Raw genomic sequence first — 20,313 nt, 5'->3', positions numbered from 1 at the left:
AATAAAATTCCACATAAAAAATATGCTAAAAGAAGGTATATTTTTACGTTTAATACAATGGGAAAATAAGAACACTTTAGGTTACAATTAAAATTAATGAATATTTCTTCCAAAAGAAACATGTTCTTTTAATTTCAATGATATATAAGTATGTCTAATCATCTCTCCCATTTTTTTAAAGTTCCCCACTTTTGTAATTTTCCAGCCTAGTTTTTCTAATACCAAAGAGCAGTTGTCAAGAGGCCAGCTGCATGTAAATCAACACTCAGAAGCATTAATTCAACAACTTTTCAATAGTATTTGACAAACACAGTGATATACAATTTCAGTTTAGTATACTTCCAAAAGACACAATTGTGTATTGTATCATGGCTGTGAGACCTTTTCTAATTATTTAGTAAGTGGTACAATGGTTTTGGATGTCCTATTGCTCAAGTGGCCTAGCAATTTAAATGCAAATTTTGTGCAACAAGGTAATGTTATTTTCATTCATTCCACTTAAAACATACACATGTACTGTACAGCTGCAAAAAATCTCCAGAAAAAAAAGCTAAGGGCAGATAATTGGGACAAGTGACCAATCACTTCTTCAGATTACCCAGAAGAAAACTGCACAACAGCAACAACAGTGTGAAAACAAAAATCATAGACCAAAAAGATAATTGTGAAGAAATAATGGGTTTTGGGGCTATTGAACTGAAGAGACTCAAAGATAGTATAGATCTGGGACAAAGGAAGGCTTAAAAATTGGAAATGCAAAAAGAATTTAACCAGGGCTTGCTGCTGTAACAGAGAAAAATAAAAAACCAGGTAGTTAAGGAAATACAGTATCCTTACTGTATTACTACAGTACTAAACTTCTTATTAAGGAATTCTTAAGAAATACCAGAGAAAAAAATAATGCTATACTGAATCTGACAACCATATACAGAAATTCATAAATGGTTCTATAAAGCTTTGTTGCATACATTTTGCTACCTGGGATGTGGAATTTCCTTTGTGATTCCTAATTAGCATGAATAATTATCTTGCAAAATGTCCTGAACCCAATTCCACTTGAGTTTACCAAAGATAATTTTACTTTGTTAAGCAAAAAAAGGCTGGAAATATCATTAACACTTCAAAAGTAAAAATAGTGATTAGCTGTAACCCAGAATTTATCAATGGAGGAGAAGGAAGAGGAGAAGAGGAAGAGGGAGGAGAAGGATGAGAAGGAGAAAGAAAAGAAGGAATAGCACTGAAGGTAATAGAAGGTATCTGGTTTTGAATGCTGAAAAAATTTTTAATTTCATTTTTCAAGTGACCTGTCAAATTCAGAAAACAGCCACATATTTTAAAAATGCAACTAGGTAAAATCCCAAAATACCTGCAGCAATAAGAATGTATGGGTCTCTCAAGAGGGTCAGTAACGATGCTCCTTTTTGACTCTGTTAAAATAATAATTAAAAATTAACAGTTTTATAACGGGTGAAATAAACATTCATTTAAAAAGTTATCTGAAGTACTTACTTCTGGCTGTATCTTAGATGGCTGTAAAATTAGCAATTGTATTGCTGCAAACAAAACAAAAAAGGATCAGTTTACTCTATAGGTTGTAATTAAATTATAACACTATAATTTAGTTATATATGTGTATGAAACCATAAGCATTACAGGTAGTCCTAAGCTTACAACAGTTCATGTAGTGACCGTACAAGTTACAATGGCACTGAAAAAAGTGGTCACAGTTATGACCACTGCAGCATCCCCATGGTCACGTGATCAAAATTCAGATGCTTCAAAACTGACTCATATTTATGATGGTTGCAAGTGTCCTGGGACCATATGATCACCTTTTGCAACCCTTTGACAAGCAAAGGCCAGATTCACTTAACAACCATGTTGCTAACTTAACAATTATGATGAGTCACTTAACATCTGTGGCAAGAAAAGTCATAAAATGGGGTAAAACTCGCTTAACAAATATCTTGCTTAGCAACAGAAATTTTGAGTTCAGTTGTGGTCCTAAGTCGAGGACTATCTGTTCTTTGGCTTACCTCCATCAAAAAGAGTCAATGCTGCTAACACCAGGAATGGGGCTGCTTTCCCAACAAATTCATACAACACACTTCCAAAAGGTGGACCCACTAGGAAAAACCAGACCAAAGTCACTTTTCTTAGTAAATATTTAGATTCTAGTAAGATATATGGCCAAATATCAACAATGATGAAAGGCAATTCTGTAAATAGATAAATATTGTGTCTGCCATTTAGATTAAAACCTCATTTTTTAATGGGAAAAATTTTAACCTCAAACAAAGCAGAGAAAGCATGCAAGATCATGGCATCAGGAATTCTTCCCAACAGCTTAAAATAGCTGTGCTCTGGCTCATGTGATGATGGAATAGGGGAAAGGGCTTGAATGGAACAGCCAGCTGTGTTCAGAGCCACTGCCCTACTAGCTCTCTCATAAAGGGATTCAAAGGGGATATTCTTGATCTTTTTCCCCACAGCCATTAGCCCAATTTGGTCCATTTTCAAACGTGATTTTTCTTCTATCTGCTTCTCCCCAACACCCAATTTGGTCCATTCCATTCTATTTTTAGATAATTATCTCACCATCGGACAGTTCTTAATGCATAATTTCTTTTCAACATTCAGTTGATTGAAAGGAATAAAAAAAGATCATTCTACTGAATCATTTTGGGACATGTAGTAGCTATTCACAGAAACACTTGCCTACTCCATACATCTTTCAATTACATATCAAATACAGCAGAATATGATAAAAATTCAAGAATGTCTAGGCAACTATTGCTTTGCTACTCGTTAATTATCTAAAGTTACAAAATGGAAGGAAGGCACAATTATATATTCAGTGTATTGGCAACTGAGAGTCAGTCTGGTGTAATAATTAAGGCCCCAGGCTAGAAACTAGGAGACTGTGAGTTCTAGTCCCACCTTAGGCACAAAGTTAGTTAGTCAACTTTGGGCCAGTCACTCCCGCTCTGCCTGAGAAAAAGGCAATGGCAAACCACTTCGGAAAATGTTCCAAGAAACAGTGACTTGTCAAGGCACTTGCCAGGAGTCAAAACTTCCTTCACAGTACTCTGTATGGGTTTAAGAGCCTTGGTAGTACAGTGGCTAGAATGCAATACTTCAGACTAACTCACTGCTCACTCCAGGAGTTCGATTCTGAGGGGCTCAAGGTTGACTCAGCCTTCTTTCCTTCCAAGGTCAGTAAATTGAGGACCCAGATTGTTGGGGGCAATATGCTGACTCTATGAACCGCTTAGTTCTCTATGCAGCTCTATGAGAGCTGCAAAGCACTGTGAAGCAGTATATAAGTCTAAGTGCTATTGTTATTGCTATCTTCTCTCTGTGTATGTATACAGTATGTACAATTCTTTGACGAGCCAACAAAATAATTCTGAGTCAAATAATTTATTTAATAGTATATTCCTGTGTAGTTTCACTCAGATGTTAGTATTTATGTGTTCAGTGGCACTGATTAGAATGTAAGTGTGAAAAAATTCATAGCCTGTGGGACTGATTACATATGCATTTAGTTGGGAGTAAGAAGGACTGGCTTTAAAGTAGCACTGTTGATTGAAAAAGCGGCATATGAAATTTCTAAAATTGCATACAAGTAGTTCTCAATTTACAATAGTTCATTTAGTGACCGTTCAAAGTGACAACGGCACTAAAAAAAGTGAGTTACACTTACAACCATTGCAACATCCCCATGGTCACGTGATCAAAATTCAGATGCTTGACAAGTGGTTCATATTTATGACGGTTGCAGTGTCCTAGGGTCATGTGATCCCCTTTTGTGACCTTCTGATAAGCAAAATCAATGGGGAAATCCAGATTCACTTAACAACCATATTACTAATTTAATAAATGCAATGATTCACATAACAACTGTGGCAAGAAGAGTTGTAAAATGGGGCAAACTCACTTGACAAATGTTTCACTTAGTAAGATCAATGTTGAGCTCAATTGTGATCGTAACTCGAGCACTACCTATATTCAGATCCAGGGAACATTGTCATACTGACCTAATACCCCCAAAGCCAAGCCTCCCAAGGCAATCCCCATTGCATTGCCTCTTTCTTCATCGTCGGTATAGACACTGGCTAGCATACCCATCCCTGCATAAAAAGAAAAGCAAAGTAAAAAACACTAGGCTTGTCTTCCGCAGACAGGAAATTACACTAAGATATGAGCAATCACCTGTGAAACATTTATCTTCACACATCCAATAAACTGTCCCTTGGAAAATCTCTTAAAATCAGGGAGGGAGGGGTGAGAATTCTCTCCAACTGTGCCTCTTTAAGGCAATGGGGCCTTTAGTACAAAGGAAATAGATGCCTTTTTTCCCCTTTAACTTACTCTTTTCTTTGCAACCCTTTATCAGAAAGTGGTATGCAGGAAAGGAGAATGGATATAACCTGGAATTCTCAAGAATATGAAGAATTCTAGGAATCTAGAATGACTGCAACAAACTGCACATTCTAAATGACACAGAACATATTAAATCTACTCGATCTGAAAAATGATTTTAAAGTTTTTAAAAGTAGAAGAAAATATCATAAACATTCTTAAGAAATTCAGAGTTGTTTATAATTAGAGGCCTCATCTAATTATATAAAGATAATAACACTAAAATGGCTTGCAATTTGATCAAATCCTTAGTAAAGAAAAGAATGCTGATGTACATGTTAAAAACCTACCAGCTACAGAAGAACAAGATGAACCAACACCTTGGAGAGCTCTTGCAATTAAAAGCAATTTATAGCTTTCTGAAAAGGCAAACACTGGGGGGGAAAGCAAGAGAAAACATTAAAAAAACAAAAGATTCCACTCTATCTAAATTTAAAAGTTAAAGCCTTTTATATTACCCTATTATTAACATTCATTTAATCTGAATTTTCTGCGACTATCATGTGAATTTCAATCTGCATTATTTTCTCTTATTTCATTTAGAATTATTATTGATTAAATGATTAGCCTATTGGTGACACAACATAAAAGAAAAAAATGTAGGAAGCTTCTTATCAAAACAATATCTGTTCCAATATTTCAAATTCCTTCCCATAGCCAAAATACAATTTAACTGGTTTAGGAGAGTTTTTCCCCCCTGAAAATGGACAAGCAATTTCCAAGCCTCTGTGGGGAATACACATTGCTATATAATAAATAGAATAATTCAATTGAAGCAGCCACTCTAATGAATGAGAGACATTCAAGGGCATTCCTCTTTCCATTGGGCTATGGTTGCTTTTCATCTGACAAGTAAGAAAAGGCAAGATTAAAGTGCCTTATTTTTCTATCCACTCTGTTTCTTCTGGTTCAGTGGTATGGACTGTATAAGAAAACATTTCAGCTCAAACCATACCCTAAGCAACAGTGGTAAAGGGAATGGTTATGTGAATACTACATTATTATGGCACAGTTAGAATCCGTGGAACAAATTCTTGTCCTCATTGATGTTTTACCCAACAATTTTTTAGTGAAAGCTTCATATATTCTTAGAACCAAAAGATATACAGATTTGACAATGCAAAACAGTCTTTTGTTCCCATTTCTCCTTCTCTTCTGTAATACTTGGGGATATAGGAGAAAAACAACACTTACTTATTGTTGAAATAAACATGATGCAGAAACCAGCAAACATGGGGACCTGATAGCCTATCCTGGAAAACAAAATCAATAGCAATTTTTGACTCATTACACATTTTTTTTCTATATCTACAACAGATTTTTCATTTTTTTAGGAAGCTGAAAATAATATTTTATAACAGAGCTAGACAACTTTTTCAAGGTCAGAGAAGAATTTTGAGGGGGCAAGCATCTGTGAGGAGATGTTGCTCATGTAAAATGAGTGGAACCACAAAAGAATTTCAAATTTTTGCCAGACTACAAGCTTTGTTTCAACAAGAGTGAAATAAATTCTGGTTCTTACCTTAAATTAACTCTGTCAGTAAAACACTACAAATGAATAATTACATTCAAGAAATTGCTTCAGTGAGAAAACACAACATACAGCAATGCAAAACTTTTAATATTGAAACAAAGCTTCTTAATACTGTAGCCAATGATGGGGGTTTCCCGAAAGCCAGCAAGATGGTTAACATTTGTGAGAGCATTGTGATGCAAGCCCATGACTTATGCAAAGGCCCAAATGATATCAGAAATCTCTTTACAGATCTCTGCGGATTATAAATCATTTATTTCAAAACTCACAATTAATTTTATTAACTTAGCATACAGAACCACATATCAATAATGTATTAGTACCATTAGAGAAATACAGAAATAGGAGGAGTACAGAGATGTATACACAAATTCTCTGGTGTCCCAAGAGATGTTTCTGCATGAGATGCTAAAACAAGTAAGGCTCGAGGCCATTCTCTGTTAATTCTTCATCAAAACATCAGATTAGCACCAGATGATATAAATAGAACTTACTATGATTTTGCACCCAATGAAAATAAAAGAGGGAAATTTACAGAAAGCTTGTGCCACAATGGTTTTTCCACTACAATTGCCCTACCCTTTTCTAATTTGCTCCAATCACATCATTATTGGCTTTGCTGGAACCATTAAAAAGGGAAAAAGGCAAACCATTCTGGTAATACTGCTAAGGAAACTACATAGCCTACAATCATTAGGAATTGTAGCTAAACTAAGGAGGGAACTATACTTACTTTTATAAAAACCTGGAAACCCTTTATGATTTTTGGGTTTGTTTGTTGTTGTTTTTTTGCTGAAAATGAATAAACATGAACTAGTGATTTCAGTATTCGTTGATTAAAACGGTTTGTATAAGAGAAGAAGCAAATCATGATATGTAATTTGGAAGGGGGCTGGGAGAGATGTCAATTATTATGTTTATAATTGCTGAAAAGAAAACCAGAAATGCTTCTTTACATTTCTTTTTCTTTTGTTATCTTTCACTGTTTTTTTACTCTTTTTTTTACTCTTACTACTTTTTCTTTTATGTTTCTGTAGTTTCTTAAACTGTTCTTCTAATAAAAACCTTTTTTTAAAAAGGAGTTGAGCTGAAATCAAGGGAATCTCACATTTTTACTAGAAATTCAAATGAACATGCAGTTGTATCTAAAATGCCTACATAAATTAGACCTAACCATTCCAGGATCTGTATGTTCCATCCATATATTGTGAGCCCATTCAGCATGTGAGCCAGGCTTCCTATATTACTCTAAATAAAAATTAATCCTGCTTTCTAGAAGTAACACAAGAGTAATACTTAGCAGATTTTAATATTCAAAGTGCAATGTATTATCCTGCCCTCCTGCTATTTCATCCAAAACAACTATTTTATTTATTTTATATTAAATATCAGAAAGGCATAGGTTCAGGATTCAATCTATCATTGTACTTGTGATATTCTAGTATTTTAGACTTTTCAGTTCAGAATTTGGCTGATAAAATTGCTATTGCTTTTGATATTACTTTACTGTTTTATGTGCTTTGGTTTTATTTCTTGTAGACAGTATGGTGGTCACCAACTGGTTGTCCATGGACCACTGGGGGTCTGCAAGAAAATTTTGGTGGTCCACAGAAAAATTATTCGCATTTTTTATATTGCACTAAATCAGGGGTCTTCAAACTACGGCCCCGGGACAGATACATGCAATGAATGTTTGTGTTGCTGCAGAGTCTCCCCCTTCTGGGTCTTTTTGTGTGGGTCAGAGGGGGACAGAAATTCCGACTTGATGTCTGCTTTGGCCTCCTGGTGCAGGGCTTTGGGCAAAGGCTGGGGGAAGGGCTGCTGGTGGCAAAGAACTGGAGGACCTTGTTCCAGTGGGACTGCATCATGGCCTGGAACTGGCTCATCATCTTAGCCCACTGAGCCTCCAGGTGCTGGTACCTGGCCTTGCACTCCCGCAGGTCTTCCCTCTGTTTGGAAAGCTATGCTCGTAGTTCTCAGTGAGGTGCTACTACTGAGCCTCCTTCTCAGTCAGATCCAATTTGAACTGAGCTGTTTTGCCAACTCTTTCTCATGGTGGCTGCTTAGCTCCAACAACTGCTTCCTGTTGGGGCCCTAAGGAGCCCGGGCAGGGAGGCAAGGAATGGCTGGGAGGGGAGGGGAGGGGTGAGTAGAGGCTGGCGAGGCGCCCCTTGACATGAGTGACATCGAGTTAGCCACGCTCACCCAGTCACATGACCACCTGGTCACGCCCACCCAGCTGGTCATTAGGCAGATCATATTAGTGGTCTGCAAGATTTAAAATTATGAATTTAGTGGTCCCTGAGGTCCGAAAGGTTGGTGACCCCTGATATATAACATATACTATATAAACATAATTAATAATAAAATAATAACCATAATGCCTTTTTTAAAAAAAGCAACCTGTTTTACATTACATAAAATAGATCATCATGTGTGCAGTGTCTTATGGGTAAACACAAATTTGTACTTATTTGTTTGCTGTGCTATGCCTCTCCAATCCAGAGAGATTCTGAATGGCTTCTACTCTATTCTTTCAATAAGATTAAAATAACAACAACCAAAAAAAAAACCCCACAATCAGATAACTAACAGTAACAAAGACAATTAGAAATAGAACTGTGATCTCCAAGGTAACATTCAGACACAACCCAGAATGTGAGCTCTACCTCAGATCAGGATCATTTCCTGGGTCTGTATAAAACAGTTTTACAGCTTTACCAAAACCCGGTAAATTGGGGATTAGTCTGATGTTCTCTGGAAGTACAAATGCTTCAAAGAAGAGGGTCTGTAATTGAGAAAGCTTTTGGCTTGTATAGATTGAATGACCCATGAAAAGTATACCTCACTTGATCTGAATGGACAGGTAAAACCATTTGGAGAAGGCAGCGCTGTAGATATGCAACTCGTGAACCACAAAGTCTTTAAAGATAATACATACAATTCAAGAATTGCACCTGAAAGTAAACTGGCATCCAGTTCAGCTCTCAAACTAGAGGTGTTATATGGGAGAAATGTAGCAGAAAACTACTTGTTTTCTGTAAAATAAATTAGAATAATCCCATGGGAAATGACTAAATCAAGAGTGATTGTAGGATTTTTCAGTTCAGAAATATTCATAATTTCCGCAATGGATATAACTGTACAAAAGTCCTCTTGACCATAGCTGTCATCTTCTCTTTAAACAGGAGCCATGAGTCCAAAATAATTCTGAAATTATGAATCAGTTGTCCACAATGAAGTATAAACCCATCCAGAAATAAAGATAGAATCCCTGGAATCAGAAGTCTTATGTTCCCATAATCACTATCTCATGCTATTATTATGTTGCAATTGTTTGCTGTTTTATAGCTGTTTTTCAGTCATGCTTTAATAGGAACATAGTGTTTATCAATATGATTATGCTAACTTTTTTCCTACAGCTGTATTGTATGTGCTATTGCTGGAAAAGTATAAAATTGTTATGATATATATTAAAACCATGGTGCTACTCTAATTTATTTATTTGTTTGTTTGTTTGTTTGTTTGTTGAATTTGTTGAATCCGGTGGACTTCCAGGTGCGCTTCAAGGTGTTGGTGATCACCTTTAAAGCGCTCCATGGCTTAGGGCCGGGGTACTTATGGGACCGTCTTCTGCCACCAATTGCCTCCCACCGGCCAGTTCGCTCCCACAGAGAGGGCCTTCTCAGGGTGCCGTCATCCAGACAATGTCGGCTGGCGACCCCCAGGGGGAGAGCCTTCTCTGTGGTGGCACCTACCCTCTGGAACAATCTACCCCCAGAGATACGAGTGATCCCAGACCTCCAGACTTTTTGTCAGGCCCTTAAAACCTACTTCTTTCAGTTAGCGGGCTGTCCTGATTTTATGGTGGGTTTTTAAAATTTGAAATTGGTTTTAAATTGAAATGTTTTAAATTATGGGCCAAACTTATTTATTTTAAATCTATTTTAACTTTTGTGTACAAATGTTTTACTTTGGCTGTTCACTGCCCTGAGTCCGAAAGGAGAAGGGCGGTATAGAAATCTGAAAAAATAAATAAATAAATAAATAAATTTATCTTGCCGCCTATTCATCCATGGTGACTTAAGGCGGCTTACAGAATATAAAACCTATTTAAAACAATAAAACTAATAAAAAGAAAAAATATATAGTATAATGCTTCTAATCACAGCCTGTCACAGAACAATATGAGCCTGCCTGAATTGTTATCTTTACAGGAGGAATGGAAACCATATTTGATCAACAAACTGAACAACAAACCCATCATACAGTCTTCTCTGTCTGGTTTCATCAGCTCTTACTTGCAGGCATTTATAGTAACAATAGCAATAGCATTTAGATTTATATACTGCTCCATATCCTTTACAGCAGGGGTGTCAAACTCAAGACTCACGGGCCGAATCCGCAGGGTGCTTAGATCTGGCTTGTGGGGCCACCCTGGAAACAGTGAAGGACTGGCTCGCGGTGCCTCTGCCAGTGAAAATGGAGCTCGGGAAAATGGAGCTCTCTTTTCACTGGCAGAGGGTTGCAGGAGGCCGTCCCAGCCAAAAACGGAGCTTGCAAGCCCATTTTCGCTGGCAGAGCACTTGGACCACTAGAGGCACCCCTGACATGAGTGATGTCAAGCTGGCCATGCCCATCCTGGCCACGCCAACCCCAGCCCCCCGAGGTCAAACACAACCCTGATGCAGCCCTCAATGAAATCGAGTTTGACACCCCTGCTTTACAGCATTCTCTGAGTGATTTACAAAGTCAGCATATTACCCCCAACAATCTGGGTCCTCATTTTACTGACCTCAAAAGGATGGAAGGCTGAGTCAACTTTCAGCCCTGTCAGGATCAAACTCCTGGCTATGAGCAGAATTGGCCTGCACTACTACGTTCTAACCTTGTGCACAACAAGCTCCCTTAGGAGGATGTTCTTTGAAAAGTAATATAAAAATAAATATGTTTATGATTAAAAAAATGTATTTGAAAGCTTGGCTGGAGGGAAGTGCATAATTTTAACTCACCACTCCCATATTATTACTGAAGAGATTGCAACAGTTTTACTAACATAAGCTATTTCATTTCTAGTTCTCATTATCTGATATCTGTATTAGCTAAAAAAAAGTTCACTCCTTCTACAAGGTGCCAGTCAAAAAGCAGAAAAGGAACAAAGTTGAAAATTATTTAAAATAAAATAGTTGGTAAATAGAAGGCTGATTTATTTAAGGATGATATAGTCCAGGTTTATTAGCAATTCGTTTTAATAATATGTATCAGTGAAACCAACCACTAAACAAAATAAGAAATAAAACAGATACAAATTGAAGCAAATATTTCTCTAAAAAATAAATACACAGGAAAATAGAACAAATGGGATATATTTTATTACGTAAGAAAAAAAAAGAAAACATACCTATTTGTCATTGGTCCTATAAAAGGGTTAGTAAGGAATTGGACAGTTGCTTTGGAAGCAAAAAGCAAACCAACTTCTACATTTTCATTCACCAATTCTTTGTCTTTCTTTGGACAGTCTGAGGGAGATGGAGTTGTCTTAGTCATATTGACCACCATTTGCTCTGTCTGAGCATAATAATCTTCTGGCCTTGTTTTTTCAGAATTATTTCCAGTAACTATAGTTGAATTGTCATAATAAGAAAAGATGCTTTGCAATCTGTTCGAGTTGACAGAAGGAGTCTCTGGTCTAACGGTTTGGACATCCGTTACATTTTTGGGGTGTCTAATGCTATACAAATAACTTGGTATTATTGGCACTGAAAAAGCAAAAAGAGCAATTGTCACATAAGGGCATATACACATGTCATAATAAACACAACAAAAATAAGCACAAGGCTGCACATTTTCTTTCATAAATACATGAATGAAAAAATAGCTAGTTTTCAGAATATTTCATCATGGAGAAATTACTGTTTGGATTTATCAAAATAACTTTATTTCAATAGAAGAGTTCATAAAAGCAATTTAAACCTGATCAAATTTTGTACTCTTTGATACATGTGTCCAGGCTTTCCATTTTTCTTCATATTTAATCTTATGTGAACTATTTTATCATTTCAACTTAATTTAATTCATAACATCTTTTAATATTTGCATACTACTTGAAAATGCATTTCATATTTGTATTCTTATACAGCATTATTATTAGTTTAATAAAGCCCAAAAACAAGCTGTATCATAATCTAGGCTATTTAATTTATAAAATAGTTCTAAAAAATTTGAAAACATAGCTATTCTATCAGTTTGTTTCCATTTATACAAGAATCCTGATGAAGAAAGACAAACCCATATGTTCATTCATAAAATGATTGGAATTCAAGCAGTCACTCATTCTTTTCTACATGGAATGAAAAAAACGTGATAAGACTTATCAATATTCAGTCCAACATCAAAGAACTGAGGAAAAATATATTGAAATCTTCCTCAATTTCGTCAGAATTCTGCAAAAGTATTCCCCATATGGTTGAAATAGGGAGTTGAAAATGCAAAAGCATCTAGAAAATTGATATTAAAAATTATGTGTAAGCTGATTTTTGTGTACCCCAGGCATTAATATAACTATGATTCGAATAAAATACTTCCAATCCTTTAAAAGCTAAAGATTAAACTCCTATGCTTGTTATGCCCTTATTCATTTATATGTCCTTTACCCACAGCAGTTGTTTGCAGTGCACAGTATAAACATCAAATAAGCATCCTAATTAGAACAAACACAATAAACATCAAACATACTGTAGAAGCAAAAAGGCTATAATGACAAATCAGCCTCTATAAAGTTCATCTGGAAACAAAATACTAGTCATATAAAAAATAACAATAATCTGGTATGTAAATGAATGCAATATTGATACCAATTAGTTGTCCAGGAAACATCGCAGAAAAAGGATGAATTTCCCTCGTCATAATGGAGTTCAAGGAACTACTATTGTATCTTTTATATTTTTAATTATTTCAGTAAAAGAAGGTTCTTTTTTTTTTTTTTTGGCAAAACTGCTACGGTAAATAAAATATAAATAAGGAAATAAATAACAATGATACTTTTAGTCTTGACTTTCTTAACTGGAACACAATGTAATAATTATCTACAACTGGTTGCATTTGATATTTCTTCAAGAATTTTGAAAGTAAAATTATTCTGTTATTCATTCTATGAAATGATCTACCTGTACTTGATCTCTGAAGAACAGGAATCAAGAATATTTATTTAGGATTGGATTTAGACTGTTAATCTTAATTAACCTGAAGAGATTTTAGATTAAGTAGTATTCCACATTAACTTCAGTTAATGTGCACTTCTGGTTTTATTAATAACTCAGTAATTAGCTTCCTATTTTTGTCACGAACATCCAAGATTCCAAGTAGCTCTGGAAAAGATTCAGATCTAATATTCTGAACAGTTGTTGCAATTAACAAAGACAATATTAAGGTAGATAATCTCTCCTTCACACATTCTTTACAAATGTACATAACAGGTGTTTTCCAGGTAAAGAAATTTGATACAGTTTAATAAATTACACACAGGTTAATGGTCCTGTGTAAATCCTGTTCAATTTCAAGTCAACGTATTTCAGATGATATAGTAATTATTTTAGGAAATTAAGGAAACAGAAGGAAAATGAGTAAATATGGCAATCTGTATATGGTTGAAATTCCTAACAGCATCCTAATTATATAAATGTGTGAGAAAGAAAATGAGGACTTTTAAAATAAGGAGGTAGGAAAAACTACCTGGCAGGGAATATTAATGACAAAATTATCAATCATTTAGATGAATCATGTTTTGCAAATGTCTGAATCTAATTACTGTGTAAACAATCCTATTTATTCAGGAAACCTTTCAGTTGAGATAAGTGAATGGCCTTCAGCAAGTACGTTACTGAAAAACTAGTGATATGGAAATAATTTACAAAGAGATATTTCCATACTTTAAAAGTAAAAGATAATTTTGACATGAATGTAACATCAAACAGATAAAAATGTTAATATGACAGAGCATAACCAATTTTCTCAGGATATTGTTGCTGTTACAGGCAACCTAGTGGGTAGGAGAGACATAAATGGCTATTATTTATATAGCTGTTCAAATAACCATGCTTGCTGGGAGGGGGGAACTATGCAGAAAAAGGCATATTCTACCAGGAAGACCAAATGAAAATGGAATAGATGGGAACGCTTGATAAGAAAAATAGGGAAAGAGTGAGGATGCTAAGTTGCAAAACTTAAAATCATTTGGAAAAATCTCTTCTCAAAGCTAGTTCTAAAGCATGACAAGGGAAAATTGAAATTTACTTCTGCATATGTGCAGGAGAAACAGGAACAAGAAGACTACTTATTCCAATTTATGGATCTCAAATTTAATTTTAAAAACTACACTGCAAAACCAATATCTAGTGAAGATTTACTTACTTGATATCAGAGCAAATTTAAATTACCATAATAAAATCCAATTTCAACAAGTGGTTTAAAATATGTTATGAAAATATTTTTATATATTTCCTGAATAAACACATATACCATTTGACAGCTACAATCAATTTTATATGTGAATAACTTTTCCCCATATGTCTCCTCAGAGTCAGCTTCATTTAAATCAATGGACATATTTCCTGGTACGTTGGTACAGGATTATTAAATTAAACCAGGTTACTTTATATTGAACCAAACAATAACAACGCTGAAATAGCCATCTTTTTTATGGGAATGGAGTTGGAGGGGGACAAAAACAAGAATTGTTAATGCGTATGCATAATTCAACAGACTTCAGAGATAATTGACAATCTACATTTAGGATATTAGTCAACCCGAAGAGTCTGTTGAACTATAAGCCTTTGGGATATATTAAAATCTGAAAAGCCCCTGATGAATAACACGTATTATTATTTTGGAGTCTGTAGTTGGAATTCTAGGTTGTTTTTAATTTTGTCTTCATAATTGCATAGAAAGTCTAGTAAAGAAATAGAAATAAAATACTGAAACTTATGGAAAGATTAAAAAACAAGTACAGAATTCTAAATGATGATTGGGTTGTTTTAAACCTGGAAATTCAAATTAGTTAGGGCAAATGTAATTATACACTATGAATCCACCCAATTCATTTCACAGAGAGATTATAAGAAATGACATATAAAAGTTTTAAAAGATGGTTCATTTTAATGTAAGATGTATCTTCATGAAAAATTAATTTTACAGTATATACAAAATCATGATTTACATTATAGAAACGCTTAAGTATTAACACAACTTGAGATGTATTTAAATTTCTATATACAAAGGAACTAAAATACAGGAGTATTTTAGAAGACACCAGATACGTGAAACTTTATTTTTGAACTGGGAGAGGATTAAAAAATATCATTATTTGAAGATTCCAGTCTGGGTATCGACAATTGAAGCCTTCTCATATCCAGTGATATTTAGAAGAGAACAAATTGTTAGATACAGTGAGTTATTGGATGAAAAGGGTGATCTTAAGTTAAAACAAGATTTAGAAGATCAGGGATTTAAGATGGACTGGTTTTCATATATGCAAATACTTTCTAGATATCGAGAAGATCTCAAACAAGAAGGTATTTATAATGTTTTGACTATTTTAGATAAGATATTAATGTGTTCTGATGACCCATGCTTTTTCATCTTCATAATTATTTTATTGAGGAAATGTCTCCTGTGCAATGATACGTGGTAATGACTTTGAGAAAGAAAGAAATGCTCTCCTGAGAATGTACCAAAAGTGCTTTTTTTCAAGAGGCAACTGGACTTTCTGGTTTTTCTTTGTAGACGTTTCGTTTCGCTTCGCTAAGAGCTGAAGAAGCTTCTTGGATGAGAAATGTCTTCAAAGAAAAACCAGGAAGTCCAGTTGCCTCTTGAAAAAAGCACCTTTGGGACAACCACGACCTGGATGACTGAGAATCTCCATACAGTAGTCTTTTTAGAATAAAATGTTTCTTCCTTTGATAAGAATGCAATGTTTAATTATCTGATCAATGTTCATACATACAAGCCATCATGCAAGCTAATTCAATTTCTTGCTGTTTCCATAATGGCTAATTGTTGTGACACTGAAGACCTAAACCATAATAAACATAAGGGTGAAAGAGTCAAAGAGCCTTGGTAGTACAGGGGTTTAAGGCACCCTGTTATTAAGCTTATTAAGACCAGCTGCCTGCAATTATTGCAGGGTTCGAATCTCGCCAAGGCTCAAGGTTGACTCAGCCTTCCATCCTTTCTAAGGTAGGTGAAATGAGGACCCAGTTTGTGGGGGCAATAAGCTGACTTTGTATAAATATACAAAAGGATGAAGGCTATTGCTGAGCACATTGTAAGCTGCCCTGAGTCTTCGGAGAAGGGCGGCATATAAATCAAATTAAAAAAAAAAAGTCTTTTTCATCAGACATGACATGCCAACTTTTTATCTTTCCTGCCATTTTGTTTTACAAAAGCCACAAAGGAAGGAAATGAATGTAGCAAACACACATCCGCACACAGACACACATATACACACACATGCACAGACATACACACTTCATGCAGGAGTTTAAGGCTACTCAGAAGCAAAGCAGTTACAATATTTATAGTATCAGGAACTTTTTACATACCAACTACAGTCAGCAGCATGTTGTCCAAGAGCAGAGCAATGAAGACAATCAACAAGATTAATTTCCGGGACTGCCGACTCTCTCGGAGCCAATTCAGCACACTGAATTCATGCCAAGCCATGGTTTAGTTCTCCCAAATTATGGCTTATAAAATAAACATTAAAAACAATATTTTAATACAATCTAGAATTTAAACATTTTTTCTTCCCCCTTTCCTGGCACTCTTTTTAAAGAAGAACATGATTCCATAATCTGCCACCACTATGGCTACATCTCTTTCTCTTCGTTTTCATGAGTGTCTATCATTGCTGCTTCTGCTTGATTCTTTCCTTATGTTGTCTAGCTAAGCAAGGATTTTTCTCTTATCAAGAATAAAACCATAAATGATGACTAACACTGCTGTCAATATTTCAACGCCAAGTTATTATACAGAAGTTATTTGCCTTTTGTTAGAGCAGGGTACCCACATGTAAAGATAGCCTGTGGAAAATCTAATTAACAGTGCTTTATAGAGAACAAAAATAATCTAAAAATAAAGATAGACTAGTTCAGTTACATATAAAAAGATATAAAGTTGTTCATTGAACCAACTTGATATAGTTGAAATACTTGATATCTTAAACTAGCTTCATTTACTGCCCATATTTTTGTTAATCTGCCTGGCTTCGCTCTAGACAAAGAGCATCAGGCACTTATATCTTTATTTAAAATACATAAAAAATTAGTTGACATGAAATAAATATGTTTATTTTCCACAATCTCAAAGTGACTTTTGAAGACTGAATTACGTTTTAGACAAAATTATTTGGAACACCAGTGCATTACAGACACGTATCCAGAAAATTCCTCCTGATTATAGTTTGTTTTCACCCAAAACCCATTTCTAAAAATCTCTACTTCTAATTTCTCATTGTTTAACATAATGTGGCAATTTTGCCTAAATAACAAACAACAAAGATTAACAATAAATGTAAAAAAGGGGATTACTATAGTAATATTTGCAATCTCAGAACCTTGCTTGTTTTGATACTCCAGATGCATACATCCCCCGTGGATCCAAACTCCAATTCTACAACTTGGCTTTCATTTCACGAAAGAGTAAATGGGAAGCTGACTCAAATATTCCTTTTTTTTTTATAGGGAGGTCCCAGGAAGAAACAAACCTAATGGTTTCCTACAAACCCCCACACAGAAATAAACCCTAAAACAAATTCACCCCAATCAATATTTATATTCTTCACTAACTGACATATAGCATCATCACAATGATTTTTTCCCCCAATATCCCTGCAAAGATTCATAAGTTGATTATAAGAGGTGGTGCCGGTAACATTGCATGAATTTTGATCATTATCCCAAATCACAATATAATATAAAACTACAAGTATACTATTTTAATTTCATACATACTGTTTCATCCTATATTTTAAAACTTCACTATATTTGCATTCCTAGTTTTTCACTACTGGTATTAATCAATTGTTGAAACTGATATATCAAGAATCAGGTGAGAAAATGTCTCTTCCAGGTCTGTATTTCAATACTGAAAACAGGTGTCAAGGATGAACCCCAATATACATCTCTACATTGTTTCTGCCATTCCTTCCCAACTGTGTCCAAAAACACATCCACGGTGCTCTGTCTCCAGATTAATTCCTTGTTCCTGGATTGACAGATTTCATTAATTCCAAAGTTCAGATAACGTTAAATTATCTGGGTCTGGGTCTGGATGGGAGGAACAGGCTCCGACTCAACCCCTCCAAGACCAAGTGGCTGTGGCTGTCGGCATCCCGATATAGCCACCTGGTGCCATCGCTGGCTATTGGGGGCAAGTCATTGGCCCCCACGGAGAGGGCTCGTAACTTGGGCATCCTCCTGGATGCACGGCTGTTTTTAGAAGAGCATATGACAGCCGTGGCCAGGGGGGCTTTTTATCAGGTTCGCCTGATACTCCAGTTGCGTCCCTTTCTGGATCGGGACTCCTTATGCAGAGTCATTCACACCCTCGTCAGCTCTCGCCTGGACTACTGCAATGCTCTCTACATGGGCTCCCCTTGAGGTGCACCCAGAGGCTCCAGCTGGTCCAGAACGCAGCCGCGCGGGTAATTATGGGGCGACATGGCGCTCCCATGTAACACCTCTCCTGCACAAGCTGCACTGGCTCCCGGTGGTCTTCCAGGTGCGCTTCAAGGTATTGGTTCTCATCTTTAAAGTGCTCCATGGCTTAGGGCCTGGGTATTTATGAGACCACCTTCTGCCATCGATAACCTCCCACCGGCCAATGCGCTCCCACAGAGAGGGTCTCCTCAGGGTGCCGTCGGTCAAGCAATGTCGACTGACGACCCCCAGGGGGAGAGCCTTCTCTGTGGGGGCACCCGCCCTCTGTAACGAGCTACCAGGACCTCCGTACTTTCTGCCGAGCTTTGAAGACTTTCTTATTTCAGCAAGCCGGGCTGGCTTAAAATTTTCATGGGTTATTTTATGGGTAAATGGGTTTTAAAATTTGGGGAAGCCAAACTGATCTAATTCTGTTTTAATTTATTTTAATTTTTATATTGTATGTATTTTAATCTTGGCTGTTCACCGCCCTGAGTCCTTCGGGAGAAGGGCGGTATACAAATTTAATAAATCTAATCTAATCTAATCTAAATACAGAGGAGGGAGGGAGGGAGGGAGAAAGTGAGAGAGAGAGAGATTGTGATTGTAGAAGTGCCACAATTTTTATGCATCAGCCTTGATGGAGTATTGTCCCCCTTTATGAGATGCACTGGATGAGACAGGAATGCCATCCCTGGGTATATCTCCAGGGATTTCTCTATGCAGGGTGATGAAACCTTGTCCTCAAAAATTAATCCACTAGTTTGTAAAGTGCCATTAAAATACCTCATCGGTTTGGCTGCAGTCAAAAGCCGAGGAAGTTTGGGGGAGAGGGGAGAGCCGAAGGATAGTAACAAAAGTGACTGGGATGCGCGGGGACTTCGGTACTTTTTTTAAATGCTTCCTCCGGATCCGAAAATCCATCTTTGTACCGGTCTCTCCCGCCATTCCCTCCCCGCCCCACTCCTCCAGGGCGCTCCAGCATCGCTCCTCGCCTCGTTTCCACCAGTTGCCTCCCCACCCACCCACTCTCCCGCACTTTGCCACCGCTTCTCTTCCCGCCCCGACCGCTCTTTTGACCCACCGCCTCACTCAGCCCGAGCGTCTCCCGCTTTCGCTCCAGAAGCGCCGCCAGGTTTCCTTCACTCACCCCACACACTCCTGAATTCCCGCGTCCCTCGTCCGCTCTTTCCCTTCGCCGCGCGCAAAAGCCTCCACGCACCCTTCCCAGACGACCAGGCTCCCCAGACGCAGCCCTGAGCTTTGCCTCGCTCGCTGCCGGAGCGCCAACGCCGCGCCAAAGAGCCCCGGTGCCTCAGAGAAGCTCCGCTTACCAAGCTCCTCCTTGACGTCACGCCAGATCCTTATCTCTCTCCTCACGACTCCCTTCGATGTTGCTGGCTGATGGACGCCAGCCCGGCAACCAAAGCGTTGCCTGGTCCCCCACCCCCCAAAAGAAATTATAGGTAGTGCTCCCTGCTTGGGGGCATCTTGTTTCCTACTCTCCCCACCCCACCCACCCACGCCGCTCCTTCTCCTCTCTCAGTCTCAAAAGTAAGCGGGTCCCTCGTGCTTGGAAGAAGGAAGGAAGAAGTTGCCCTTGTGGAAAACTGCGGCAGAGCCCGAGGCGCTTTTTGCAGGCGTCTGGCTTAGAAGTCC

The 20,313-nt window shown here is 37.0% G+C and overlaps 1 protein-coding gene across 2 annotated transcripts in view; it reads right to left on the bottom strand.

Annotated features, from left to right (window-relative positions):
- The window catches only part of SLC18A2 (solute carrier family 18 member A2), a 37,690-nt gene extending 17,727 nt beyond the window's left edge, over positions 1-19,963 (bottom strand). Inside the window, exons 1-9 of one of the 2 annotated variants that reach the window (XM_034440229.2) lie at positions 19,805-19,963; positions 16,558-16,701; positions 11,361-11,718; positions 5,620-5,678; positions 4,716-4,799; positions 4,041-4,133; positions 2,037-2,126; positions 1,510-1,553; positions 1,367-1,427 (exon numbers count right to left, since the gene is read on the bottom strand). In XM_034440229.2, the coding sequence (XP_034296120.1) occupies positions 1,367-1,427; positions 1,510-1,553; positions 2,037-2,126; positions 4,041-4,133; positions 4,716-4,799; positions 5,620-5,678; positions 11,361-11,718; positions 16,558-16,678 (910 nt within the window). In that variant the 5' untranslated portion in view covers positions 16,679-16,701; positions 19,805-19,963. Of the gene's footprint in view, positions 1-1,366; positions 1,428-1,509; positions 1,554-2,036; positions 2,127-4,040; positions 4,134-4,715; positions 4,800-5,619; positions 5,679-11,360; positions 11,719-16,557; positions 16,702-17,967; positions 18,427-19,804 lie in introns of those variants that run through there. The other variant, XM_034440230.3, reaches the window with a different exon arrangement.
- Between the last annotated feature and the right edge of the window lie 350 nt (positions 19,964-20,313).

Source organism: Pantherophis guttatus, chromosome 6 (genome assembly GCF_059756535.1).
Source record: "Pantherophis guttatus breed Tessera chromosome 6, ASM5975653v1, whole genome shotgun sequence".
Taxonomy (NCBI): domain Eukaryota; kingdom Metazoa; phylum Chordata; class Lepidosauria; order Squamata; family Colubridae; genus Pantherophis; species Pantherophis guttatus.
Note: the sequence above shows the minus strand (reverse complement) of the source record. Positions and strands in the feature narration are given on the sequence as shown.